The sequence below is a fragment of the Ictidomys tridecemlineatus genome, chromosome 1, assembly GCF_052094955.1.
Source record: "Ictidomys tridecemlineatus isolate mIctTri1 chromosome 1, mIctTri1.hap1, whole genome shotgun sequence".
Classification (NCBI taxonomy): Eukaryota; Metazoa; Chordata; class Mammalia; order Rodentia; family Sciuridae; genus Ictidomys; species Ictidomys tridecemlineatus.
The window spans coordinates 157,032,230-157,059,903 of record NC_135477.1 but is presented as its reverse complement, the minus strand read 5'-3'; the positions used below and the strand labels follow the sequence as shown (position 1 = coordinate 157,059,903).

Here is a 27,674-nt window from a genome sequence, read left to right as displayed (position 1 = left end):
CCAGCACACTGGGAAATTACCTAATTCTTAAAGGAATAAATGGAAGGATTAATAGCTCATTTTACAACACAAATCCTAAGTACAGGATAAATTTTCTTCTTTTCTATATTAAAAAATTTATTAATATGTTATTTTGTACTATAATTTTTTAAGATGTTGCCATTGGTGAACCTGGTAAAGTATACAGAAAATTTCTCTGATTATTTCTTACTACTGCATGTGCATCAACAATTATTTCCAAATAAAAGTTTAAGAAATAAGTTAATCAATGATCAAGGGAGTGGATAATAATGAGTTAACAAAATCCTTTCTTCTTCTTTGTAAAAGAATTTGATCTTGGATTAGTTTACTAGTTCCATTCCCGTGGTAACCTACCAAGAAGAAAATTTCTTTATGGTTCTGATTGTCTTGGTAACTTGCTAAAAATGATTCACCAGCTGCATTACATTGTTTATGATAAAAATGACTCCTGGTTGGTAAATTGTACCTGGACTGGTGAGTGCCAGGCAAGGACACTAGAAATTGAACCACTGTATTCTTAGCCCATGTTAAGAGACATTGGATGTGGTTGGGGCTTAGGGCTTCAAAGTCAGTGTGAATCTTTCTTCCTTGCATCTGAGCTGTCACCTGAAACATCAGAGAAAACAGCTGCTGGAAGAGTTGTGTGCACTTCTTAAAAAAACTACTGTCATTGAAAAGCAATGTCTAATACAGACTAGCTGACATGCTTTACTCCTTATATGTATTTTTAAAATGAGTAACACAATATAATGGTGTGACATCAGGCAGGATGATGGCTGTTGGACCAGAAGATATTTCTGAATGCTTGGTCAGGAGGAGCATGGCCCAAAAGTCATATCTATTTGATCTTAGATTTAAGGTCCAAACTCTCATCTAAGCTTTCTTTCTTTTAAAATGCCTAGGTATGTTTGTTAACTGTCTTATTCTGTTTCCTCTTGCTATGATAAAATACCCATGGAGCAAAGCCTTTATCAGGTCCAGGGAACTTACAAAGCAGGTTTCCTGTGAAGAGTTCTAATTTGTGTGTTTAGAGCAAAAAAAGACACAAGTTCTACAGAATCATATTTCTGGAAGAGAGGTGGTCACTTCAGCATATCTGGCCAGTCCATGTGGGGTACCAGAGTTTGGATGTGGTTTGTCCTCCTGTGGTTTATGTGCTAGAGTTTAGTCAACAGTGGTGGTGTTGATTTAATGAAATCTCTAAGAATTTGGGTCTAGTGTGAGATAATAATGTCATTGGAGGTGCTGCTTTCAGAAGCAATTAATGCTCTTGAGAAGTGAGTTTATTCTCCCAAGAGTGGATTATTATAAAGCAAAGCCACCCATGTGCTGCTCTTTCTGCTTATGAACTGCTTTCCTTCCCATTTCTCTACCATGCTATGATGAAGTCAAGGTGCCCTTTATCAAAGGTAAAACAGATAGTGCCAATAAAATCTTGGTCCTCCAGTTTCCAAATCCATGAATTAAATAATTATCTTTGCTTTATAAAGTATCCAGCATTAAGAATTTGGTTGTAGCATCAGAAAACAGACACTGTTTGCTCCCTACCGGCTAAAAGTTACTCCAAACCAATGATGTTCAGTTTGTTCACCCACGTTATTTCAAATGGCTCACAATAAGACTTGGCTCATAGCAGGCGTTCCATATCCTCTTGATGAATAACTGCAATGGGTTGGTTCTTGGCCAGTGTCTGATGACCACACCATCATTCACACACATGAAGAATAGGAGATGCTGCCCTCCATGAAGTATTCACTTCTTGGAATCCAAGATTCGACCTCGCTCTTGGAGGGAGTCAGCGAACCCCAGCACACTAGAGGGAGCACTCAACTGAGGTCTGGGAACCAGATAGATTCAGCCAGCGCCTCGCCTCAAAAAATGCGGAGAACTACACTTCCCAGAACTCTCGAGTGCCAAGTGGACTTCATTTCCCAGAGGCGTTAGCGGCCAACCCTGTTCCACCAGCCCTAGACGCCTGGACCTTTGCAGCCGCGCGGAGTTTGCTGGTGGATCCGTGACGCCAGGGCTAGGTAGCCTGCCGGCAGGCAGCGGTCAAAACAGTTCCGGACCTTCCTGCCTGAGGAGCACCGCCCGGCGAGGCATTGCCCCAGAAGCCCAGAGCCTGGGGAGGTGAGCGGCAGAGGGCGGCGGGAGGCAGACCCGAGCCTGGGGAGGATGCGGCGCCCAGGCGTGGGGAACAGGCCCACGAGGTGCGCGGAGAAGCCTTTGTGGTTCGGGCAACACCCCAGCGCCTGTCCCCGCTAGCCGTCCCGCGATGTCGCCTCCGGCGTGTCAGGTGGTGCTATTGGCCCGCTTTTGCGGCAGGCCCACCTCCTGCTAACCCAGGTCTGTCCACTGCGCATTCCCTGCCCTACTCTTCCTTGCCCTGCCAGCGTTTGGTTTCCTGCCGGCCTCTTTGGAACGCGTGAGAAAATGAGCTTAGTCCCTATGGCTTCAGCACTGTGCGGTGGCAGACGTCGTGATCTGTCTCACGGAAGAGACGGGTGCAGGGTGCCCCTATGGCACAATTAAGACTGGTACCCATGTTTTTGGTTTCTGCGCTTGACCCCCCTTCCCTCCATAGGAAAACCACTGTTTTCCTTTTCTGAAACAGCTTTCTCTAAAATCTGAGAATTGATTCATTGACAGGAGACAGAGGAATTTGGGTAGAAGTTTTGGAGGAAAATTGCAAAGTGCACAGTGATGTTAGAGCAGATGCTCAAGGACCTGATTCCTGGCGCCATTCTCATAGGCTGTGTGAACTGGTGCACTCTGTCCTCAGTTTTCTGATCTGTGAAACGGAGTGCTAGCAATGCCTGCTGACTATGTGGAATTGAACAGTGTAAGCCTGTTGGTGCCTGGCACTTGGTGAGGCTCAGTGAGTCCCTGCTGCTGCTGAAGCCCCATGTCTTTCTGAGTCTTGCTTCTGGAAAGCTACAGAGTCACAAAGAGTGGAGCCCTGACCCAGGATGGCCTCAGCCCTTGTCTCTGATTTTGTCCACTCCCAGCTCCTGACTTTCCTCTCTGGGCACATGGGAGTCTCAAAGAATTTCAGAGCTCCTGATTCTGAGGGGTGGAAAGCAGAGGGGGCTTTCTTGTGGTTCCTTTTCTTCTCTTACATCTGCCTTCTGGAAACTGCACCCACCCTGGGGAGAAGAGCCCAAAAAAGGACATGGCTCCTGAGCAAAGGGAAGCAAGGTCCCAGGTGAGCTCATTGCCATCTCTGTTCTTAGTGGGTGGATTTTCTCCCTCCCACTTACAATATAACTTTCACCAGAATTTGGAGCACAAGTCCTTTGATCTTGGGGTAGCTAGTCCACCCTCACAGGTGGTGGATTCTGTAAGGAATACTGCCCTTACTTATACATGTTTAGTGTACACTTTTTTCTTGTTAAACACGTTTTTATTCATTAATCTCAATCCATTGTGTGATTACTAATTTGATAGGATTAGATGCCACAAGTATGCAACACTAGGGATAGAACAAACATGCAAACCTGATAAAATTCCTTTCTGGCCCTCCTTCACTCATTCTTGTCTTCCTTCCTCCCCTTGGCAAAATGCTTTTTCCCCCCCTACCTCTGAGCAAGTGTTTGCATGTACCAGTTTTTACTCTCAGGTCAACTGATTTTGACTTGCCATTCTCTCCTCCATGTTAGGAAACTAAAGGAGGTACCCCATGCAGGTGACATAACCTTTGAACAAAAAATAGCTATGTTGCAGGGCACACAGTGATGAGGTCTCTTTCTCTGAAGGCAAGAATATACTCCTCAGGAAGCTGCAGGAGGTTTCCATGAGGATCTTGTGAGATGTTGGTGATAGAGAACCAGCACATGCTATGGTTGAGGAGTGGGGTCCTCAAGACAGATAGCCACATTTTAACTCAATTCCTTTGTTACTGTTTGTGGGCCTTGGGCAAATAACTGCACCTCTTAGTGCCTCACCTATAAAATCAAAATAACAGCTACGCCTACTTCCTTGGATAGATGAGAGGATGACATGAGTTAGTACATAAAAAGTGTTTGGATCAAGGCTGGGCACATAATAATTGCTCAGTGTATGCTTATTGTGGTAGCTGAATGATACTAAATTAATAATAGTATTAATTTCATGGATAGAAATTAGTAAAAAACTGGACATGGAGTAATTGCCTAGCTTTATCCCCAGCATCATATTTTTTTTAATTGTACAGTTTTTCTAGGACCCAGAAAATACTAGCCCTTCCCACTTACCTTCATCTAACACTAACTAACAGTTGGTATTTCTTGAGTGTCTGTCGGAGACCAGCTCCAACAGGGAGTCTCAGGAGACGAACGGATGGTGAGGAGTCGGCGAAAGAGGGGGTGGAGAAACAACACAGACACCAAAGTGAAGGTGTTGATCCCAATCTTTACTTGTGAAGTTGATCATATATACTTTTCATTTTGGCAGGCTTACAGTATTTTGTGGTTACAAAACAGGAATCATTATTCAAACAAAACAAAATATTACGTAGCTACAATTAGAGTAGAATAATGTATCTTGGCTTATGCATAAGCAAGCATTTGTACTTTCAGTTCGCGTTTTGCTTTGAGCAGTTTCTGCTTAGTTAACTTTTAATAATAGTTACAAATGTCCCAAACTATTGGCCTATACCTTGACTATTCTTTCTTGACTTACTGACTGGAACCGGTGCCATGGTTACGGCAAGGGGTTGACTTGTTATTACTTTTAATCAAACAAAAGTAAGAGCACAAACCATTTTGCACAGGAACAAGAACAAGTTGCCCAGTACTAAGCACTAATCTATCTTCTTAACATTAATTTTCCTTCTCTAGATTTTAATTTAATTTCTCAAAAACTTCCTTGACAGGAATACAGGGAGTTTTTCTTTAGAAATTAACAATTTACACTCCACAGCTGAATCATTGCATTTAGAGCAAACAGATCTATGCTTTAGAAGTAGTTGCATTAATTGTGAAAGTCATGATTTTTCCTTCATACTTAATGGTCATATGAGAAATCAAAACTATACTTATTAAAGGAATACAAAAACAAATCAGCCCATTCTCAGAAACATACTGCGCTCCTCCAGAGGATGGACGCCTTGCGCCATCCACCTCAGTAGGGCCTTGCCATTGCCTGAGTCAGGGGAGGGGCGCAGCAAGTGTCCAACATGCTGGGGAATGTTCTGAGGGTTTTGCATTTGTTATTTCTCATTCTCAAACAGCATGGCAGTTATACCCTATATAATTTGGATCAATTATCTTCTATATAATATGGTCTCTAAATACCCATATGTTTAAGATGTGGCCCTTAACCTGTGGTACTATTAGGAGGCAGAAGAACTTTTAGGAAGTGGGGTCTAGTAGGAGGAAGTTAGGTCACTGGAAGTGTGACCTGACTTGAAGCTCTTGAAGGGAATACTGGGACCCTGGCCTCTTCCTCTTTGTTTTTTTTTTCTTCCCAGCTATTGGATGAATGGGCTTCCTCTCCTTCATGTTAACCACAGGCCCAAAAACATCAGGACTAATCATGGACTGAAACTTCCAAGACTGTGAACCAAAATAAACCACCTTAGGTGTTTGCTAGAGTAACTGAAAGCTGACTAAAACATCCCCATTTTATAGACATAAGAGAAAACTGAGGCTCAAAGAAATCAAGTAACCCAAGTTCATTCTCAGGTTCATCTGACCTTCAATCCATGCTTGGACCAGCCACTTCTCTGGTATGTCATTCAGAGTATGGACAGACCCAGCTACCTATTCCAGGGACTCGCAAACATGGTGGAGTTTCATTTTCTGAGGCTATGGCCAGGATCCACCATTGTATGTTTCAGCTGCTCTGTTTTCTTTAAGCCTTTCCCATTTTTTTTGGACAGGGCCAAATTGTTCTTCTGCCAAAGACTTTCTGCATCCCTGTGTGTAGGTGAATCCCCTTACTGCATCTCCCTATCTTCATCTGCTGCCCATGGGTTAGTACAGGGTGATGTGGTACATAAAACTCAGTGACAAGAACTTTAAGACCAGAATGAGTGCTGGATTCACAACTGGAATACTTAAATTATGGTCTTGCTGCTACCTCTAGTAAAAGCATGTGATTTCAGTTCTTGGTTGCACTTGATTTTCCTTGTCTCTGAAATAAAGATTGAAATAGAAGATGGCATATGCTCTTACCTGTCCTGCCAGTTTTGTTGTATTGCAGAATTAGAGATCTAATCCAGGGCTCTTGCATGTCAAGACACCCTACTGATGAACTATACCCACAACCTTTACACAGCTGTCTTTCATTGTTCAAATCATTTAATGCATTTTCTTTGTGTACGATATGGATTGTAAATTCTTTGTGGGCAAAGATCATTTCTTATATTCCTTCCATAAACTAATAAATTGTTTTTCTTGTCATATATTGCATGCTCATGGTATAAATTTCAGAGAATTAAAAAAAAACATGAATAGTAAAAGTCAGTTTTTCCCACTATACTCTCGAAACATTGTTAGGAGTGGCAGGACAGGGAGATTCCTCACCCACAGAGCAAGTAATGCTACAGAAGCAGAATCTGCTGGGTGTCCTTTAACTCAGTTTAATTTTTTTTTAATATTTTAGTTGTATATGGAAACAATACCTTTATTTTATATATTTATTTTCATGTGGTGCTGAGAATTGAACCCAGTGCCTCATACATGTGAGGCAAGTGTTTTACCACTGAGCCACCACTCCAGCCTAATTTAATTTAATTTTGACACTGTCTTCCTGGGGGTCACAGCTTTGAAAGACTTTCCCCAATTCAGACAGCAGGTTAGGCCAGTTATGACCAACCAGATATTAATTAGTGTTCCCTGGCAACCCCCTCCTTTATTAAGTTGGTAGAGCAGTTCACAAAATTAATGAAACATGTACCAGCTTATTATAAAAATTATCACCAAAACAATAAAAAATAAGTTATCAGAAAGGATACAAATAAAGAGGTACATCAAATGAGGTATGGTATGCCACCCTCAAAGAATTCTCCAAATTATTTTTTTTTTGAGTTTTTCTGGAGGCTCCATTAACACGGGCACTATATATTAAATCATTGGCCACCTTCACTATTAGCCCCTAGCCTTCATCAATTCTTAGCATACAAAAAGTTACTTGTCACTCATCACTTTTGAAGATTCTGTGGATTTTAGGAGCTCCATGCCATAAATAGTATCAACAGGATTTCATGGAAGCCTGTCCTCCTCCATTTCCTCCATCTACATGAATGTGAGGGCTGGTCCTAGGTGAGCTGGAGTAGCTTGTTCTTACAGGTATCTGACATTCAAGGATGTGGCTGTGCTCTTTACTCGGGATGAGTGGAAAAAGCTGGATCCTTCCCAGAGAAACTTGTACCGGGAGGTGATGCTGGAGAACTTTAGTAACCTGGCCTCACTGGGTAAGGACATCCCCTCTGGACACAGTTCAGAAATTAGACTTCAGCACCTGCTTCCCTGAATAAAAGCTGTTGGCCATCAAAAAAGTTGAGGTTTGCCTTATGATTATACAAATCATATCTTTGTAAATAAACATTGAGAACATGTTCCCCTTACAGGCATGGAATTACCCTGTGTATAGGAATGGAGGAAGTGGTCTTGGTAACCATCACCTTCCTTCTATGTTTTTAAAATTTTAATTATTTTCTATTAGGAGGACTCCCATTTATCAAAACAAAGGTGATCTCCCTTTTACAGGAGGGAGAAGATTCCTGGAAGGTAGAGAAAGAAAATTCTGGAAGTACCTCTCTTGGTGAGTGGGTGGCACTATTTATGTTTAAAGAATATTACGTGTTTGTGAAATATACAAATAAGCACCGAGAGGAATTGCTGCAGGTATCAGTCTGGTTCACAAGAAGGCGCAGCTTGGAGTGTGTTAGTTGGGAAACTTCCTTTAGAGTTCTCAGGCCTCAAGAAGTTGATGAGGAAGGGAAAGCCCAGGTTCCTAGACACCTGCTTCTGCTTTTTTGTCCATAATCATTTCACAAAATGAATCTCTCTAGAGCTCTTTTTATTCTTTCCTGTTATTTCTGAAAAGGGCTGCATTTTATGTATTCATTCAACAAACAGTGTAATTTAAGGGAATATAAATAATTCATTTTAGCTGAAGCTGCAGGTATGAAAGAGATAAGGAAGAAAATGAGATGGGAGGCTGTCTAAGGGCCACACTGTAAGTGTGGTATAGTTCTAAGAGATTTGAACTGTTCCATGGATGACCAGAAATATTTGAGGAATTTAGGCAGAAAAACTTTTTTATCCCTGATATTTTAGAAAAATTGGTCTGAATTAGAAACAAATGTTCCTTAATAAAGGAATGGCTAAAGAAAAAATAATGTGTCCCTACTCTGGCAAATGTTGTCACAGTTTAGAAAGAAAGAACACCCTAATGTGGATGGAGCTGCAAGGCCCATCAAGTTATAAAATATCACCATATGTTACTATTTATATTTAAAGAATATTAAGTGTTTGTGAAATATGCAAATAAGCACTGTGAGCAAGGTTCAGAAAACACAAAAATTACAAGGACACACTTAAACTGGTAATAGCAGTTACTCTTGGAATGAATCTAATAAAAGGGGACTTTGTTTCCCTGTAATGTTTTAATTTTCACAAAGAGAATATGTTCACGAAGGTATCTTGACTGGAAGTTAATAAGAATGGTCACTTAGGAGGCATTATTGAAGTGAGGCAAAACTAGATGTTGAAAGCCTCACAGAATTCATGGGAATTCAGGCAGGAAGCCAGTGGGCCTGGACTAGAGGCACCTGCTAGTGAGGATCAGGGGGCGGAGGAGGAGTCAGCTTGATAAGGGAATCTGAGGAATTCAGTGTGGTTTTTATTTAAGATGTAACATACATGGGTAGAGGTTACAGATGGGCAGTTATGTAAGGGAGACAGACTGGTTGGCACTCCAAGTAGAGGGCAGGGAACCCCCAGTTCAAAAGGGTAATTGCCACCTTGATAAGTTGACCAGGTAAAGGAACAGAGCAGAAAACAGAATCCTAGGAAACCAACATTTGAGAGATGGTTAATCGAGAAAGGACTTTGTGACCAAATCTGAGGTTAAATTATCAGAGGAGAGAAACAGAAGAGGTGGCTGTCATCCAAGAAAGGTTGGGGATTTGAGCTTGTGGAGGCATAGGAAGTGTTCCCAGGGAAGGTCTGGAGAAAGGTCAGTTCAAGCAAGAAGAGTAGAAAAAACTGCAGAAGACAGCAGTGGAAACAGATCCTGCTGAGCCCCGGCCCTGTAACAGGATTTGGTCTGAGAATTGGAGAGCCTGGGAAGGGCTGAAGAGTTGTGAGTTTCCTGGAGCTGCACAGGTTCACCCTCCACAGAAGCAGCTTCCAACTGACTTAGGGAGCCTGAGAACATAGAGAGGAGACACATAGGAGGCTACAGTTGAGTCAGATGATCAGAGACAGCCTCCCATGTTCCAGCCCAGGGAAGAGCATGGGACAGACTGCCTTGGTACAACAGTGCCCACGCTGGGGGAGTTCTCTTCTCAGTTAAGGTGAAATTTTTGAGATGGAAACCCCAGTTGTCTATCTTTTAACCCTCATTCTGGAGAAATTAATTCTTTGGAAATTGCCAGAAACCACCCCAACAGTACTACAGGGATACTGCCACATCGATGTTCACAGCAGCACAATTCACAATAGCTAGACTGTGGAACCAACCCAGATGCCCTTCAATGGATGAATGGATTAAAAAAAATGTGGCATTTATATACCATGGAGTATTATTCTGCATTAAAAAATGACAAAATCATGGAATTCGCAGGGAAATGGATGGCACTAGAACAGATTATGCTTAGTGAAGCTAGCCAATCCCTAAAAAACAAATACCAGATGTCTTCTTTGATATAATGAGAGCAACTAAGAATAGAGTAGGGAGGAAGAGCAGGAAGAAAATATTAACATTAAACAGAGACACGAGGTGGGAGGGAAAGGGAGAGAAAAGGGGAATTGCATGGAAATGGAAAGAGACTCTCATTGTTATAAAAAACTACATATAAGAGGTTGTGAGGGGAAAGGGGGAAAAAAAACAAGGAGAGAAACGAATTACAGTAGACGGGATAAAAAGAGAAATGGGGGGGAGGGGGGATAGTAGAGGATAGGAAAGATAGCAGAATACAACAGTTACTAGTATGGCATTATGTAAAAATGTGTATGTGTAACCGATGTGATTCTGCAATCTGTATTTGGGGTAAAAATGGGAGTTCATAACTCACTTGAAACTAATGTTTGAAATATGATATGTCAAGAGCCTTGTAATGATGTGAACAACCAATAAAAAAAAAAAGAAAAATAAGAGAGCAGAGAAACTTTAGAGTTAGGAGGCATCAGTCTGGCTATTATATGAGACCTGACTCTGGTGGGAAAGATCAGAGTCCTCTGAACAGCCCTTCCCAAAAGGAGCTCACTCCTCAAGAGCACAGCTGAAGGACCTGCATGTTCTTGGAAGTACTTACTGTTATAATTAACTTTCAGCCAGAACCAAAATCCTATCCCTTGAAAAATCAGTTACAGAAAAGCTCATGCTCTGAGAGCAGGATTCCCTAGAACCTCCGGTAGCCTCAGAATGCACTTTACAAAGTTACTTTTCAATTCGGAACTGTTAATAAATAGGAACAACCCCTTCCCCTTGCCAAAAAAAAAAAAAAAAAAAAAAAACTTATGAGAAAACAAATGTGTCATCCCTGGCTTTCTAAGTTTAAGTTAAAAGACAGGAGGATATGGCTCAAAGGGTCTGCATCTCTGATTTGGGTCTCGTGCTTAGAATATGAACCAAAAGCATAATCTTTTGAGGTTGTGCTTTTCTAGAATAGTTGTATTAAGAATAATGGAGTTAAACTTGTTTGTACAGCTCCTAACTTTGGTTCCTACCCAAATGTAAAAATATTAGATTCCATGCAGTGATAATATTTTCTTCCCATTGTTTCCTCTTCTTTTGTCCTCTAAAAGCAAGAAGTCATCTAAGATGGACTGAAATACATGGTGATCACCTCAAGCGTTACCTGCTATGCTCTAGTGAGGTTTGCCTGGGCAGCATCTGCCTGAAGGAAAAGCGTCTTTTCCTGATTTGCACAAGCTGCTCAACAGATTAGCAGCAGCCCTACCAAAGTGCTATGCAGTGGTTTTAAAAAGCAACTTCTTATATAGTTTCAGTGGAGTCACAGTGCTCTGCAGCCCTGTTTAATATGTATGAATTAGTGCTGTTGCTGTCCCCCTGTCCTCCAACAAAGACCCATACATGGGCCCTGTACCTCTCCCTGCTGCCATCAACTTATCTTTCCTTTGTAGCTATCAAAGGGATCTTTTTAAAAAGTAAATTATGTCATATTGCTGCATGCTCAAAACCTTTAGAGGCTTCCATCCCATGGAGTCCAATCAAGAATCTTCATTGTGGCCTTTAGAGACCTATAATGGTCTAGCCTCTTGACGTTCATCTACTTCTTCTCTTCCCTTTATGCAATAACTCTAATCACCCTGGCTCTCACCTCTGGGATTTTGCACTTACTTTTCCTGTCTGATACCCATTCTTTTTCCTGATGACTCATTTCCTCATATCCCACAGGTTTCTTCCCCTCAGCATGCTTATCACTGCATAATAGTACATATTTATTTATAATCTGTCTCTTTCTTTGCATTTTTAGCTCTCTTATGCAGAATTGCCTCTTTCATTCATTCCCACTTCCCTGTTTTCTAAAATAGTGGCTGGCCAGAGTGGACTTCCAGCTTTATAGTAAATGCAGAAATGACTAAGACTAGGTTAGTTCTGATGGACATAGAAAGAAGCAAACCAATTCCAAAGATATCTGGAAAGTAAAAATAGGACTTAGAAATGGATTTGATAAGAAAAATAAAGGAGATGGAATTATTAGGGATACTTGCTTAGTTGGTGGCTCATTCTGGAAAGAACAAAATACTATTCACTGGAAGGAGATCAAATATGGGAGATAGTACGAATTTGGTTTGGAATTAATTAAATTCAGTTGTCTTTAGTTGGCCCAGTTATCCAACTGGAGATGTCAGGACTGAGTATAAAATGTAAATTTGCAAGAACCTGGTCCATATAGGATAATTAAAACAATGAGTGAGGTTAAGATAAACTAGGGAGAAAGCTTAGGTTACAGTAAGAGGAAGAAAAAGGCTAGGAGTGAATATTGAGCCACACTGAAGTCTTAGTGATGTTAGGTGGTAGGGGCGAAGCATTTCAGGCAGTCAGGTAGAGAAGAATGAATCCATAGTGAGGTCAAGTATAGATGTACTGAAGGAATAAATTGGAGAGAGTTTGGTACCATCAAAGGCAAGATGCATAATAGAATGGTAGCAGTAGAAATAAGAAGTGGATGGATTTGGAATATGGTCAAATAAAAAAGTCTTGGTAGTTGATGAGATGATGGGAACAAGAAGCTGCTTCTTGAGGATTTGATTGAGAATAGTGACATTTACAGAATCCAGGGATTAAACAGGTTGGACAAAGTGATCATAAATCTGGTTCTATGCATATTAACTTTGAGGTGTCATTAAAGCATCTGAGTTGCTGTTTTGAGTAGATAATCTGGAAGTGTGTGTGGCGAATAGAGTATTCTTGGCTAGAGTATAAGTTTGTAATTGAAGCTAGCTAGTGGAAACAAATAAAGAGAGAAAAGTTGGTCACCAGGAACAAAACCCTAAGGAACTCTATGACTTAAAAGAGCAGGTAATGAGGTCACTGAAGCTTAGGAAGAGAGTGTCCCAAGGAAAGCAAGGGATTGTTGTCAGGTGTTGCTGAAGGTAAGTTAGGAGAAAATCGAAGAAAGTGTCTTGTCTTAGTGGCATTAGGTGGTAGGAGCAGAAAGCCAAAGTGGATATGAAGAAGGGTAAGTGAGAAGAAGCAATGGATGAATGTAGAATACACTACATATAGGAATATATTTAGATAAAAATACTATGTAATACACCTTATTCTGCCCCTTTCACTTGGTGCATATTAAAACTCTTTCTGGTTCACTACACAGAGAGCTTCCTCACTCTGGACTGGCTCTATGCCAGCTCTCTTCTCCACTGGGAAAACATCTGGACTTGATTACATGCAGTTTTGGGTAATGACAGCAGGCAGGCCCACTTGAGATTAGGATTTTATAAATGTTATTAGCAATGTGGGAAATTATTTAAAGCTATACCTTTATCAAGTGCCAATGTAAAGTTTTGATGTATTAAAATTAGAGTTAGCCCAAAGGTTCATCAGAGTAATCTAGTTGAATAAACTTTGGTGTGTACACATAGTGAAATTCTCTGCAGCTGTATAAAGGAAATAAAGAGGATCTTTGTAAATTCCACTGTCATCTAAGAAGGGGCTGAGGAAGTACCACAAAAAAGTAGGTATATTATGTATGTACTTATAATTTTTTTAAAAAAAGATAGAAACAGGAAAAAAAGGATAAAAGCAGATCAATAAAAATGGTTTTATAAGGTAAAGGAAGTAAGAGGATGAGGGATCAGGAATAGAATCTAGAATTTTTTTAAGATATCTTTTCTTAATTTCACTTTGGAAATACAAAGACATTTCAAAAAATTATAAAGTAAAATTTAAAAATGAAAAAGTATCCCCCAGATGTTGAGAGCAAAATGAAACAGATTACCCTAATTGTGTTTCGGGTTGGTTAGTTTAACAACATAGATAATTATTTCAAATTCCTTTACATCACAGCAATTTCATTATTTGTAGTTTATATCCTAAGTATAAAAATAATTACAAACAATAGTGTGCATTTCAGTGACAGCGATAAGAGTAACTTTGACACACTTATGCATGAAACAATTGATGTCTGAGATAGAGAGGTAAGGGTTTATATTATTTTGCTATGGCTGTATAAATTACCACAGACCAAGTGGCTTAAAACAACAGAAATATATTGTCTCACAGTTCTGGAGGCCCAAAATCAAGGTACTGGCAGAACCCTGCTCCTTCTGAAACTGGGTTTTTCCCTCCTTGCCTCTTCCTAGCTCATAGTGTTGCCAGCCGTCCTTGGTAATCCTTGGCTCCTGGCTGCATCAGTCCTAACTCCTCTACCTTCACATTGCATCCTCATTTTTCTGCCATGCATTCCTGGAAAATGGCCAGATTTTGCCATTTTCCAAGGACACTAGTCATATTGGATTCAGGACCACAATAATGTCCTCATCTTAATTTGATCAAACCTGCAGAGACCCTATTTCCAAACAAGGTTACCTTCTCAAGTACTAGAAATTAGGACTGTAACATATTTAGGGGATGTGACAAATCAACCCATTATAATATATAGATGGAACAGTATTAGTGGTGGTTGAAACTTGCTTGAAGTTTCATTGTAAAGTTTGCTCTTTTATATTGCTGCAAATTTTCCGCAATTATTTTTTTTAAATTAGGTACCAACCATACAATTTCTGAATGTTTCTCTTTTCCAGAAACATAAACATCTGGAGGATGTTTACAAATGTGCCATCCTACCCTCTATCATGGTGATATATATATAATTCCCTGCATATAGCTCCTTCATTCTCTAACTCTAGAAACTTTGTAAGACTGCAAATACAAGCAACATTTTTATAGAAATGACTTGGATCATTTTATGAATCTGGCTGAAGAATAAGGTGGGGAAGGACACTTCAGGAAATAAATCTGGAAGGTTGACATAGGTTCAAAGACTAATGATAACTTCACCCCCATCTATTCCTATGACTGGTCCTTTAAAGTCTCATCTTAGATATCAGAAAACTCTAAACAGTATCTGCATCCCTTGTCTACTTGCACCCACCATCATCTAAGGATAGTTTTGATGGTGGTCTAAGCTCATGTTTGCATCCATTTCTACCTTGCGTGTTTGTTGTAGAAATGATCACATTGTGTTGTAATTGTGTATTCATTTCTTTATTTCTATGCCAAACTATAAACTCCTTGAAGAAATTAACTATTTCTTTTCACTACAGGATCTGTAGTATACTGTAGATTACCAGTACCTACGTTATAGCCTAACATATACTAGGTACCTTTTAACTATTTGATAAATGAATAAAGTAAGGAGCAATGAATACTTTTTGAAATGGCAAGATGAGCTTTCTGTATTAAGAAGGTAAATCCAGTGGGAAATAATACTAGAAAGGTGAGATACTGGGGTCAAAGGAACAAATTGAAGATCAGTAGCAATTGTCACTGTAGAGTAAGGAAATTCTGATCAACAGTAATGGCTGTTGGAGGTCTTTCACCTAATGGGATTTAAGAGAACTTGTTGACTGCCTAGACTTGAAATGCAGGGGAAAGATTTCAAATTGAAACCAAACATTTATAGAAAAAGTCATTGAAATTGTTATGATGTCGTTTTGAACTGGGAAACATAGGGAAAAAAGCTTTGAAAAGGAATTATTGGTAAAACCCAATGTTCAAGAACCAGCTGTGAAGATAGAAGGTGCTGAAAGATGAAAGAACAAGCGAGACTGACAGAGGATTGCACCAAGTGCAATTTATTAAGGACTTACAGACAAAAGTGTGCTTTGGGTGGCAGCAAGGCAGAAAGATGCCCATACCCTGAGGAAAGGGAGTATATACTAAGCAAAAATATTCTGTGGCTATCTGAAATTTACCTGAACTTTCTCAAAATTATTAACATGTTTAACTACAATTAAGAAACAGTTCAGTGTCAGTGGCAGGCTAGAAAGAGAAAATTCAGGGTTGTCCTTCACATAGGAGGTGTGGGGATGGAGAGAAGATTGAAGAGACACTCTCAGTATAGGAAGAGCCCTGGGAGGATAATCTAGACCTAGTGACAGGAACTCATCATGGCGGTGGTCATTAGCAAGATCATTCTGAGCTCAAAACTTCTGGCCTGAGTTTTAACCTTATTCATGAGGTAGCTCAGGCCTGTGCTTGATTCTTGGAACAGAAGTTGAACTGCACCTTAGGAGACATACTTGTAGAGCTGTAGCAAATTTTGAGTGGATCATGAGGAAGTTAGGATGTCCTCAACGAAGACTCATATCTGTTTCAGTGGAAAATATGAGACTAAGACATTGGCACTTTAGTGTTAGGATGAGTTTACCACAATTGATATGGACCCTTGTAGCAATAATTACTTTCATTACAAATAAAAATGTCCATGTCTCATTTTCCTTATTCTCCTCTAAACCAAACTTTCAAAAACATTTTCCATTTGATGTTTTTGCTTTCTCACTTGCCATTGTTTTCTCTGTATACTCCAGTAGGACCTTGTTCCTTACTATTTCACTAAAAGACTGTACTAAGCTCTACACTGCCTCCATCTTGCCCATAGTCAGGGTTTTTAGTCCTCAAGGTATTTGCCGCAATTGATTATTCACTTTTTCCTGGAATACTTTTTATTCTCTTTGGCTTCTGGAACATCATACTGTCCTAATTTTTTTTCTTAACTTGTAAATGTTGTAGTAATCAAGTAATTTCTCTCCATTCTTTGTCTGTAAATAAAATCTGTATGCTGATATCTCCTACATGAATATCTTCAGCTCTGACCATTTCCCAGCTCTCCAGAATAATCTATATAACTGACTATTTCATTGTCTCCCTTCAGTGCCTACTAAGTCATAAGGCAGTTTTTGTTGTTACCTTATGAGCTAGAATCCAGAGTGCAAAATCTTACTGCTTTCTTCCCAGCACATGTACAAACCTATAAACAATGCCAATAAACACAGGGGAAAGTGTTCCCAATACTTTAGGCCCATATAAGGAATTAAAATCTGATTGTTTAATTTAGTATATCTTAGGTCAATAGGAACTAGGAAGATATTAAGCAGAGAATTTAAAAATTCTCTTTCCCTTATAATAAGCACCAAAATTATGGGTGTGGGTGAATATAAAACCAGTCAAGGGGGATGTGCTATATGAGAATTCAATACCTTTAGAAATACTATTTTTAAAGCAGGAAGAGAAGAAGAGTTATTCATGAAGAAATCTAAGAAAGAGAAAAGCAAAATATATAATGTTCACTAAGCAGAAAAAATGTGTGAATGTAAGAAAAATGAGAAAGAAAATGTCAAATAGGAATCTCAAACACAGTAAGAAGCAAGAATCATCCAGGTGTGGTAGCACATGCCTATAATCCCAGTGGCTTGGGAGGCTGAGGCAGGAGGATCACAAGTTCAAAGCCAGCCTCAGCAAAAGCAAGGTGCTGAGCAACTCAGTGAGACCCTTTCTCTAAATAAATACAAAAAATAGGACTGGGGCTGAGGCTCAGTGGTCAAGTGCTCCTGAGTTCAATCTCTGGTACCCCCACTTCCAAAAAAAAAAAGAGAAAAAGCAGCAATAATCCCTTTAAACAATAATGTCTAGTTTAGGGAAAAATGACAAACTACAAATACAATTATTCTTCTGACAAAATTTAATAATTACTGAATTGTACTTTTATCTAATTGAAATATTTATTAAATTCAGGTCTTTGCCATTTTTCATGTTATTCCTGCTTTACATTTTTATATTCTTGCCTGCTGTTGATCTTGGACTCTTTTCAACCCTCCCTGCATAGCTTTTCTGGATTGATGCATGAGCTGCCTTTCCAGCTCACAACCCTTGGCTTCACGCCTTCCTTATGGCCCCTCTGTAAATTAACTCAGTAATTCTGTACAAACTGGCCCTAAAACCTCCCTGACCACCCATGTGCTGTCCTGAAAAGAAGTTTCTACAAGGGGCTGAAAATATGTGTATGTGAATGTATAATGTATGAAATTAGCATGTACAAATATCTAACATTCTAGAAACTAGGAATATGTAAATAATTAAGAAAGATTAATAAAACAAGTTTTGTGTATACTTGGGTTGCTATCAAGAGGATCTATAGGAAGATAGGATGTGCTGATCTGCTTATGAAGAACACTTAGAACAGTAAAGTGATCTATAAGGAGAGAAATATAGATAGATACATAATACAATATGTATGTATATACATACAATGTGTATATAGTGTATGTGTATGCATTTGTGTGTGTATATATATATATGTGGGTATGTATGTGTATAAACACTCTGGTAAGTGCTAGGATAAGGGGAACAGAATATGAAAGTTCAGAGTCAAGCAAGGACTCATAGAGTTAGCTTTTGAATTCAATCTGAAGGGTACAAAGGAATTGGGGCATAAAACAAAAGAAAGAAAACTTTCCAGATTAGGAATACTTACACAAAGAAAAGGAATGTTGAGATGATACTTTAGGAGTTCTTCATGCGAAGTTCTTTGGATTCTGATCCTAGACTGTACTTTCTAACTCGTGTTCCCCTTTTGATATCTTCTGTCTCTCTCTCTTTAAATGGGTTCATTTTATTCATTTCTTTCATACCTTGTACTTCTACTCCATTGATTTTTTTTCCTATACTGCCTAACTCTCCTATTTTTTCTCTTCTTATATTTTTTTTGCAAGATACCAGGACCTTCATTAATAGCATCAATATATATTGGTTCTTCACACTTAATCCAACAAGCTGAATTCTGTGATATGTAAATAATGTGGGAAAGCCTTTACTCTCAGTACATCCCTGTATAAGCATCTAAGAACCCACACTGTGGAGAAATCTTATAGATGTAAGGAATGTGGTAAGTCCTTCATCTGAAGGTCAGGGCATTTTATACATCAGAAAAATCCATGCTGGAGAAAACCCTTATAAATATAATCCAGGTAGGAAAGCATCTGGTTGCAACACATCCTTTCCTAGTCAAAGAGTTCATCCCAGAAAGAAGTCATATTTGTGTAACGAATGTGGCAACACCTTAAATCTAGTTAATCCCTTCGTTGTCATCAGAGAATTAGCACCGGAGAGAAACATTTCAAATGTGGTGAATGTGCGAGAGCCTTCAGTCAGAGTGCATCACTTAGTCAACATGAATGAATTCACACTGGCAAAAAGCCCTATCGATGTAATGAATGTGGAAAAGGCTTCACATCTATTTCACGACTCAATAGACATCCAATAATTCATATTGGTGAGAAGTTTTATAATTGTAATGAATGTGGCAAGGCCTTAAGTTCCCATTCAACTCTTATCATTCATGAGAGAATTCACACCGAGAGATACAATGTAAATGTAAAGTGTGTGGGAAAGCCTTCAGGCAGAGTTCAGCTCTCATTCAGTATCAGAGAATGCACACTGGAGAAAGACCTACAAATGCAATGAGTGTGAGAAAACATTCAGGTGTAACTCATTCCTTAGTAATCATCAGAAAATCCATACTGGAGAGAAACCTTATCAATGTGGGGAATGTGGGATATCATTTGGCCAAAGTTCAGCCCTTATTCAACATCGAAGGATTCATACAGGAGAGAAACCCTTTAAATGTAATACTTGTGGGAAAACATTTAGACAAAGCTCCTCACGTATTGCACACCAGAGAATTCATACAGGGGAGAAACCCTATGAGTGCAACACATGTGAGAAATGTTTCAACCACAGGTCATCCCCTTACTAATCAGTATAAAATCCATATGGAGGAAGAACCCTAGAAAGTAGATTTGCATGTGTAAAAGCCTTAAACCAAAGCTCATCAGAGAATACATACTTCAAGGGTGATGTAATAAATGTAGTGGATATTCAAAAAGCCCATAATCATTTAGTGTCCATTAGCTATCAAATCTCATGGACAAATCTTGATTATGTAATAGCTAAAAGGAAAACATTCATACCTGTCACTTTTTAAAATAACTTGAGAATTCATAAGTGGAAACACTAACTTTGGGCATTTGTAAAATAAAAGGTGTTTGATTTTCCTGTTTCCTACAGCAGTGTAGTCTAGCTATCACATGTGATCATCATAAACATCAAGTGGGTAGGGATTTCTCTGGTTTTCTCATAAAAACACCAAACTCTACTCTGGTGATAATTTTTATAATATTTTAGTAGCATATAAGTGAATGAATCAAAGAAATTATACATTTTTAATGAAAAGGACCAAAATAAAAGATTAAAATAAGCTATAAACTACCTCTCACTCTCTGGGATTTATCCTTTTCTTGTCTTAATGTCAAACTTTGCACATGGATTTCATTTAAAATAAAAAAAAAGATTTCAGGGCCTGGGATTGTGGCTCAGTGGTTGAGCGCTTGCCTCTCACATGAGAGACCATGGGTTCGATCCTCAGCACCACATAAATATAAATAAACAAAATAAAGATATTGTATCCATGTATATCTTAAAAAAATTTTTAAAAAGATTTAATTAAAAGAGAAAGAAAAATCTGGTCTCTGATTTAGTAATTACTGTGAATTGAAAATTTCCACCTAATTTTTCTTTTAAGAAAAAAAATTATTGCTTTGAAATTATTTATTATGAAGATATACCCACTAATATCTTGTGAGCTGTCACCTAGGGGTATTAAATACAAAATAGGCAACTATTTTAATTTTAAAGCTACTATGAGGTTTTTTCATTAAAAAATAAAATAAAATTTAGCCAGCCTCAGTAATTTAGCAAGGCTCTAAGCAACTCAAAAGCTCGAAAAATGTTTCTGTGGTGTGAATGCTCTTTCTCAAAATATTCTTATGTTGAAATTCTAACCTCTGAGGTTATATTAAGAAGTAGGGCCTTTGGGGAGGTGATTAAGTCATGATAGTGGAGTCCTTGTGAATGGAATTTATGCCCTAATAAGATAGTCCCAGACCTGGTGAGGTGGCCCACACTTGTAATCTCAGCAGCTTGGGAGGCTGAAAGCAGGAGGATCACCAGTTCAAAGCCAGCTTCAGCAACTTAGCCAGGCCCTAAGCAACTTTGGAAAGACCTATCTTAAAATAAAGTTGTTTTTTTTTTTAAAGGGTTGAGTACATAGCTCAGTGGTTAAGCACCCCTGGGTTCAATCAACGATACCAAAAAAATATAACCCTGGTGTAACTTCCTCTGTCCTTTAATCAGAGGATGCCTGCTGAGAGCCATTGCCAAGTAAGAATGATACATGGCATGACCCAGGTCATTTGCAGTGACATTGCATGTAAGGTGACCTTGCTCAAGGACCAGGGCAGATCCAGGTTTAGGGTGTGTCCTGTTGGGATTACGGAGTATCCCGCTCCTTGGGTTTAGGGCGGTTCCAGGTTTAAGGTGTACCCTGCTGGGAATAGGGCGTATCCTGCTGCTGCAGGCACTTCCATTCCTTGAGTTGCCCTTGAGTTCTCTTGGGATTCAGAGAGTTTTTTGGCATACAGAGCCCAGTGGAGGTGTGGATTTCCCCAGAACGTGCTTGTAGGGTGCCGGTGTGAGTTCGGGAATAAAGAGTTGCTGTTTGAATCTACAAGGCTGTGAGTGGCTTGTGATTTTGTGCCCAGCCAGACTGCAGCAGATGCCATCTTTGAACCAGATGACCCTCATCAGAAACTGACTAGCACCTTAATCCTGGACTTCCCAGCCTCAACTGTGAGAAGTTTCTATTGTTTAAAGTTACCCAGTCTTGGATATTTTGTTATAGCAGCCCAAATAGACTGTCATATTATTTTATAAATTATTTTATAAACTTGGTGTTTTTCCCTCCAAATGCTAGTGATCAAACCTAGGGCCTCCTGCATACTAGGCAAGCACTATATACTACTGAGCTACACCCCAAAACCCAGTATTTTTTTTAATCCCTGCTTCGAGATGTGTAGTGTATTACACATTGCAAATTTTAAGAAGAAAGGCACAGACCTTCCTTCAAGAAGCCATGGAATAGGGGAAGAGAAAGGAGTTGAGGGACTATCAAAGGAATAGGGAAATGTGTCACTGTATATAACTGCTTGTTTTATCAGACAGAACAGTTTAATTATGACAATATGTTGCAGTGCAAGAATGTTGTAAAGTTTTGCACCAGATGAAAAAAGAGCTGTAGGGGGCCTGGAGATATCAAAGAAAGCTTTGCAGAGGCAATGAGGCCTGAGCCAAATTTTGGAATGATAAAAACTCTTGCAAAGTGAGATAAGCATTTCAAATAAGTAAACTACATGTGCAAGAGTACAGGTGAGTAATATGGCACATTAGGAAACGTGTGTAGAGCTAGTGAGCAGAAGAATAAAAGATATTAAAGCCTGAGGAGAAGGCAGAGGCCACATAACAAAAGGCCTCATTTGCCATGGTAAGGAACTTGTGTTTTATCCTAAAATTAATATTCAGCCAAATGTGTGGGGCATGCCTGGAATCCCAGTGACTCTGGAGGCAGAGACAGGAGGATCACAGGTTCAAAGCCAGCCTCAGTAATTTAGCTAGGCTCTAAGCAACTTAGCAAGACCGTGTCTCAAATTTTTAAAAAGAGATGAAGATGTGGCTCAGTGGTAAAGCCCTTCTGGGTTCAATCCTAGTAGTAAAAATAAATAAATAAAATTATATTACTATCAAGCAAGGAAATTTGTTCAGCAACAATATATAGAGGATCAATTTAGGAGGAGGTTAAAGAAACCTAGATAGACTGATGCCTAGAAAATTAGACTATTGTGATTCAAGTGATAAATGAATGAGAATACAAATTCAAGCAAGTGCTGCATGGATGAAGAATAGGAGACAAATGATCCTTTATTAGAATAAACAGGGTTATCCCAGGCAAATAGGAGAGGGTGTTGAGTGACAAGAAAGCTAATCTGGCCCACAGATAAGGCTGCCAGACAGATGTCCTATATTTAATGATTACATCTTGAATCCTGCACTGTCAGGACACCCTAAATGTATTCAGAAATTTTCTTCCAATTAGTAAAAAATCAGCAGTTAGAGCTATTTTTCTGCCTCTGTAATTGTCATTTAAATCACCTAAGTAGCAACACAAGCTGAAATCACCTCTACCAAGTGATCTGAGCAATTATGGTGTCTTCTGTATGTTTGGCTAAGGAAAGATGAACGAGAACTGAGAGTTGAAAATACTTGCTTTCCATCTTAAAGAAAGGATAAGAATATTGTTTTGGCCAAAGTCCCAAGTTGTAAACAAGTAATTAATAATAATTAGATGTCCAAACAGCACACATGCTCTAAAACCAGGGCCAGACTTATTCCAGTGGACCTCCTTCTGAAAGTTAGGAAGTTAATGCCAACCTCTAGCTTCTGAAAGACCATCATCAGTTTCATGCTTCTACTCAACAATCAGAAAGGACCTCACTTCAGAAACCATGTTCCTGAAAGGACACCAGTCAATACCCTATTCTAGTGACCACATTAACACAGTTGAAAATCGGTCTGTTTATAAACGCTCCTGCTTCTAAAAATCCACCAATCCTGGATACTGAACTTTAGGAACCTTGGATAAGATCAGATTTGGCTTTCTTCAGAGAGACTGTTCTTGCAAGTGCAGCTCTCCTGTGCAGGAACACGTGAAGCTCAACTTTTCTGCATATCAAGTTTAATTTATGGTTGAGTTTGCAAGTCTGCAACCATTTCAACAGTTCAACTTGCTGTTAATTTACTGTTAGCCTCATGAATGAGACTACTAAACTCAGTATTTTAAATTCTTGCAATGATTGTTATAATCTATTTTACATATTTTGGTAAAAACACTTAACTTTACATCTACCCTATTATCTATTTTTATTTGTGTATATTTGGATCTCAAATTCAAGTGCAAATTTTTTATTAATTTTAAAAACTTTGGGTTTTTGTTGAATGAAGGGAAAATCCTTTGAAGCTCTTCAATATGCAGTTGTTTATTTAGAATCAAAAACAATGGCTAGTCAGATGTATACTCCAGCATACACTAATAGCTAAGCTAAGAGGTATATGATTTCCTCAATTTGTCCTGTAGAAATGGATAATGTAACAAATTTCCTGATTTAAAAAATTCAGATGAAAATAAAATAATCACAGCAGAAGTTGTAATGACCTTCCACACTATATTTCATCTCCTCAATCTTTCCAGGACAAATGACCAGCTGAACACACCAAAGGTATTCTCTCTGATTTTGAAATTGCAAACAAATTTTCAAGTGCTAGAAAAAAAATCTGCAATAATAAAATGTAATAGCTCTTCTTACTATTATTGAGATTATTAAAGATTTAAAATGCCTCATCATTTTTATTTTATTTTTTTTTTACAAATAGCTCCATAAGGGGAAAAATAAGAGGAAAAATTTCTCTGAGTGATGCTTTACTCCTGAAAAATCTTGCTTGGTAGGCTATTTTATTCCTTCCAGATGAGACCTCAGAAGCAATACAAAATTTTTTCAGAAACACATTTAATTGAGTTAAGTGAAGTAAAATTGTACCACTTTGGTTGAGGACAAATTTAGGTAGATGCATAAAAGTGCAAATAATTTTTAGTCAAAATTAAAGCAAAGTATAAAAGATTCTGTAAAAAGTGTTGGCTGTCCTTCCTGGATTCTGCATTTCTGCATAATGCTAAACAGACACCTGTTAGCCTCCTATTAACACTGGTCCAATCATCTGGAATTTGTTTCCTTAATTCAGCATTTAAACTGAGCAGTTAAAAGGATTTTTGTTATTTTGTTGGCATTCAGAATTTCTTGATTCAAAACTTATTGGGACTTAGAGTTTCAGCCCTGATATGTAAACATCTTGGAAGTCATCACTCCTCCTTACAACAGAAAAAGTTGGTCAAACTGAAAATCAATAATAGTTTCTTTCTGTTACAGGAATGGAACCTTCTAAAAAACTGAAGCCACATGAAGACACCCCCACTGGATATGTCAAGAGCTTTGTAATGTTTTGAACAACTAATAAAAAAAAGACACCAGCACTTGGAAGCACTGACTCTTGTGATCAAATTATAAAGATTTTAGACATGTTGCTCAGAGTAACAGGCAATGAGTTTATTAGGACTAGGAAAGAGGACACCCTCAAGGGAAAGGGGGACAGTGTGCCTCTCCTGCACTTAAGTTTTATTTGTGATTCCACAGAAATTTCCAGAGAGTCCCGCCAAAGTCCACCTCTTGACTTTTGACTGACAACAGATTGACATCAGACTTTCAAGTCCCCACTGCCATGACAACTCTAGGTCACCTTGGCCCATGCTGACAGTTCTAACTTGGATATTTAACCATAAATTCTTAAAGCCAGGAAGGTCTGTGGGTAAATTGTGACATTATTTCAGGCCTGCATTTCTCCTGCAGATAACAGATAGTTTGCTGAGGAATGTGACATAACTGTCCACTTAAGCCAGGCAGAGCTTCAAGTAAATTGCTTCTTGGAAAAAAAAGCATGTGGGGGTCAACACAGTGGGCCCATTTTATAGAATTATTCCCTTATACTCATGTTCCCATCACTGGCATCCATGTGTCCCCAATCATTTCTATGTTTCTGAGAACTGAGGTCACAACACTGTAATCTGTTGATAAAGGCATACGCAGAAATAGCTGAAATCTGTTTGTTTGGAACTGAAACTACTGGAGCCTTAAACTGGTGGGAAAACTTAAATGGTAATTTTGATGAATTGCCAGATGTTGAGTATGTAACAGATTGAAAGTGTGAGAACCTGCTGGGGCCCACAGTCTTATGGGATTCCACCATACTTCCATTGCAAACTAGATTGAATTCCACTTGGTTCCAGGAATCCAACTATATTCACATAGTGATGATCTGAGAAATATCAGCTCTGCAGTGGGTGAGTAACTGTTGTGACACACAACAGACACTAGTATGGCAATATGTAAATCAATGGAAGTGTAACTGATGTGATTCTGCAATCTGTATACAGGGTAAAAATGAGAGTTCAAAACCCACTGAATCAAAGTGTGAATTATGATATATCAAGAACTATGTAATGTTTTGAACAACCAACAAAATAAAAAGAAGAAATACACCCAGTCTTCACCACCAGGTGGGTGGGGGGTGGGGAAGAGAACTACAGTCCAGCAGGGGGAGAGTTTGCCAGATTCTTAGGCTAACTGGGGGAAGGACATTTCTTCCATTTTTCTCCCTCTAACCTTCAAGGACAGATTTGGGGATGTTGCAACCAAGAAAGAAAGGCAAGGAGGCAAAAAGCTGTACCATCAGAGGGACACCTGAGCAAGTCCCAGCTACTACATGAGCACACTGACACTCAGACTTAATTGGAAGGTGTAGAATGCACTCCACAACTTTCACTCATACAAATAGTCCAGTATAACACTAGATTACACAGAAAGAGCCACAAGACGCAGACCCTCCTTGTGGAAAAGTAGTTAAAGTTAAAGTGAAGACAAAAACAAAATGCCAGAGGAATTTGAAGTCTCTTGCACCTATGGCTAGCCAATTCTCAGCCTACTAAACATGAAGCTAGCAGCATATTAGAAGGATTGTACAGCATGATCAAGGGAATTTACCCCAGAAATACAAATCATTGATTGATTTTCCACATATGAAAATCTATGAAATATAACAGAGCAAAGGGAGAAAAACATGTTTATCTCAATGCAGAAAAAGCATTTCACAAACTCCAACAGACTTCCATGATAAAGGAACTGAACTAACTAGGAATAGAAGGGAACTTCCTTAACATGGTTGAGGACTCTTATGTAAAACACACAACTAACATCATACTCCAAACTTCTCAAAGATCCTGAATATGACAAGTGTTCATTTTTTGCCACTTCTACTCAACATTGTACTGAAAGTTCTACCCAGAGCAGTTAATCAAGAAAAAAGAAAAGCCATCCAAACTAGGGAAAATTAAAAAAAAAAAAAAGAAAGAAAGAGAAAGAAGAAATAAAACTATATTTGTGATATGACTTTACATATAGAAAGCCCTAAGTATTCCTAAGAATCAAATAGAGCTCATAAGTGAGTTTAGCAATTTTGTAGGATACAAGATCAACATGCAAAAAAAATTATTTCTATATACTAGTAATAATCAACCTGAATAGGAAATTAATGAAATTTCTTATACAATAGCCTCAAAAAGAACAAAATACTTAGGAATAAATTTAATCAGTAAGGTGCAAGACTTCTACTCTAGCAATCAAAACAATGTGGTTTGATGCATAAAGCTAAATATGTAGATCTATAGAGAGCCCCGAAATAAACCTACACATATAGAATCAATTGTTTTAATCTCTTCAATTAATTTACTGAGTTAACTGAATACACTAAAGAATGAATCTGGATCCCTTCTGCATCAAAATTAACTTTGAGTGAAACAAAACTTGAATGTGAGTGCTAACACTAAAAAATCTTAGAAGGAAACATAGCCAAAGATTTGCATGACTTGAATTAGATGAATTTCCTAGGTATACCATAAATCAGACTTCATCAAAATTGAAATCTTTTGTGTATTAAAAGACACTGAGAATAAAATACAATCCAAAGAAAATGGCAAGTATTTGCAAGTTTTATATCTTCTAAGTGCCTCCCATCAGAAACATATAAAGAAATCTACAACAAAACACCAGTTTATTTAAAAATAAGCAAAGAACTTCAATGAACATTTCTCCAAAGAAGATATACTAAGAACCAATAACCATATGAACAGATTTTCAATATTATTAGTCATAAAAGAAATGCAAATAAGAGCCACAATGAGATATCACATCATACCCATTAGGATGTCCATTATTTAAAAAAAAAAACAGTAAATAACAAGTGTTAGTGAAGATATGGAGAAAGTAGAATTCTTATACATGCTAATGGAAACAAAATGGTGCAGTCTGCATCACATATGACCCAACAATTCTTCTCCTAGGTCTATACCCATTTGATTGAAAACAAATGCCCACACAAAACCTGTACACAAATGTCCACAGCAGCACTATTCACAA

At 38.5% G+C, this 27,674-nt stretch overlaps 1 protein-coding gene and 1 long non-coding RNA gene across 2 annotated transcripts; both read left to right on the top strand.

The window, feature by feature from the left end:
- Positions 1 to 790: 790 nt before the first annotated feature.
- Positions 791 to 24,686, top strand: LOC144367173 (zinc finger protein 354C-like). Its single transcript, XM_078022612.1, has 5 exons — positions 791 to 829; positions 1,874 to 2,151; positions 7,293 to 7,417; positions 7,669 to 7,767; positions 24,576 to 24,686. The coding sequence occupies exons 1-5, from the start codon at positions 791 to 793 to the stop codon at positions 24,650 to 24,652; spliced, it is 618 nt and encodes a 205-aa protein (XP_077878738.1). The 3' UTR covers positions 24,653 to 24,686.
- On the top strand, positions 2,374 to 6,105 carry LOC144377878 (uncharacterized). Its single transcript, XR_013439113.1, has 2 exons — positions 2,374 to 3,226; positions 5,685 to 6,105. It is a non-coding gene; the product is annotated as an uncharacterized LOC144377878 (long non-coding RNA).
- Positions 24,687 to 27,674: the final 2,988 nt, after the last annotated feature.

What these genes read in the sequence shown, in the direction of transcription:
- LOC144367173 (XM_078022612.1), top strand. Translation starts at nt 791, where the DNA reads ATGATGGCTGTTGGACCAGAAGATATTTCTGAATGCTTG. An exon ending in AAGATATTTCTGAATGCTTG is followed by an intron (nt 830 to 1,873) that starts GTCAGGAGGAGC and finishes GGAACCAGATAG; the next exon opens with ATTCAGCCAGCGCCTCGCCT. An exon ending in GAAGCCCAGAGCCTGGGGAG is followed by an intron (nt 2,152 to 7,292) that starts GTGAGCGGCAGA and finishes TTGTTCTTACAG; the next exon opens with GTATCTGACATTCAAGGATG.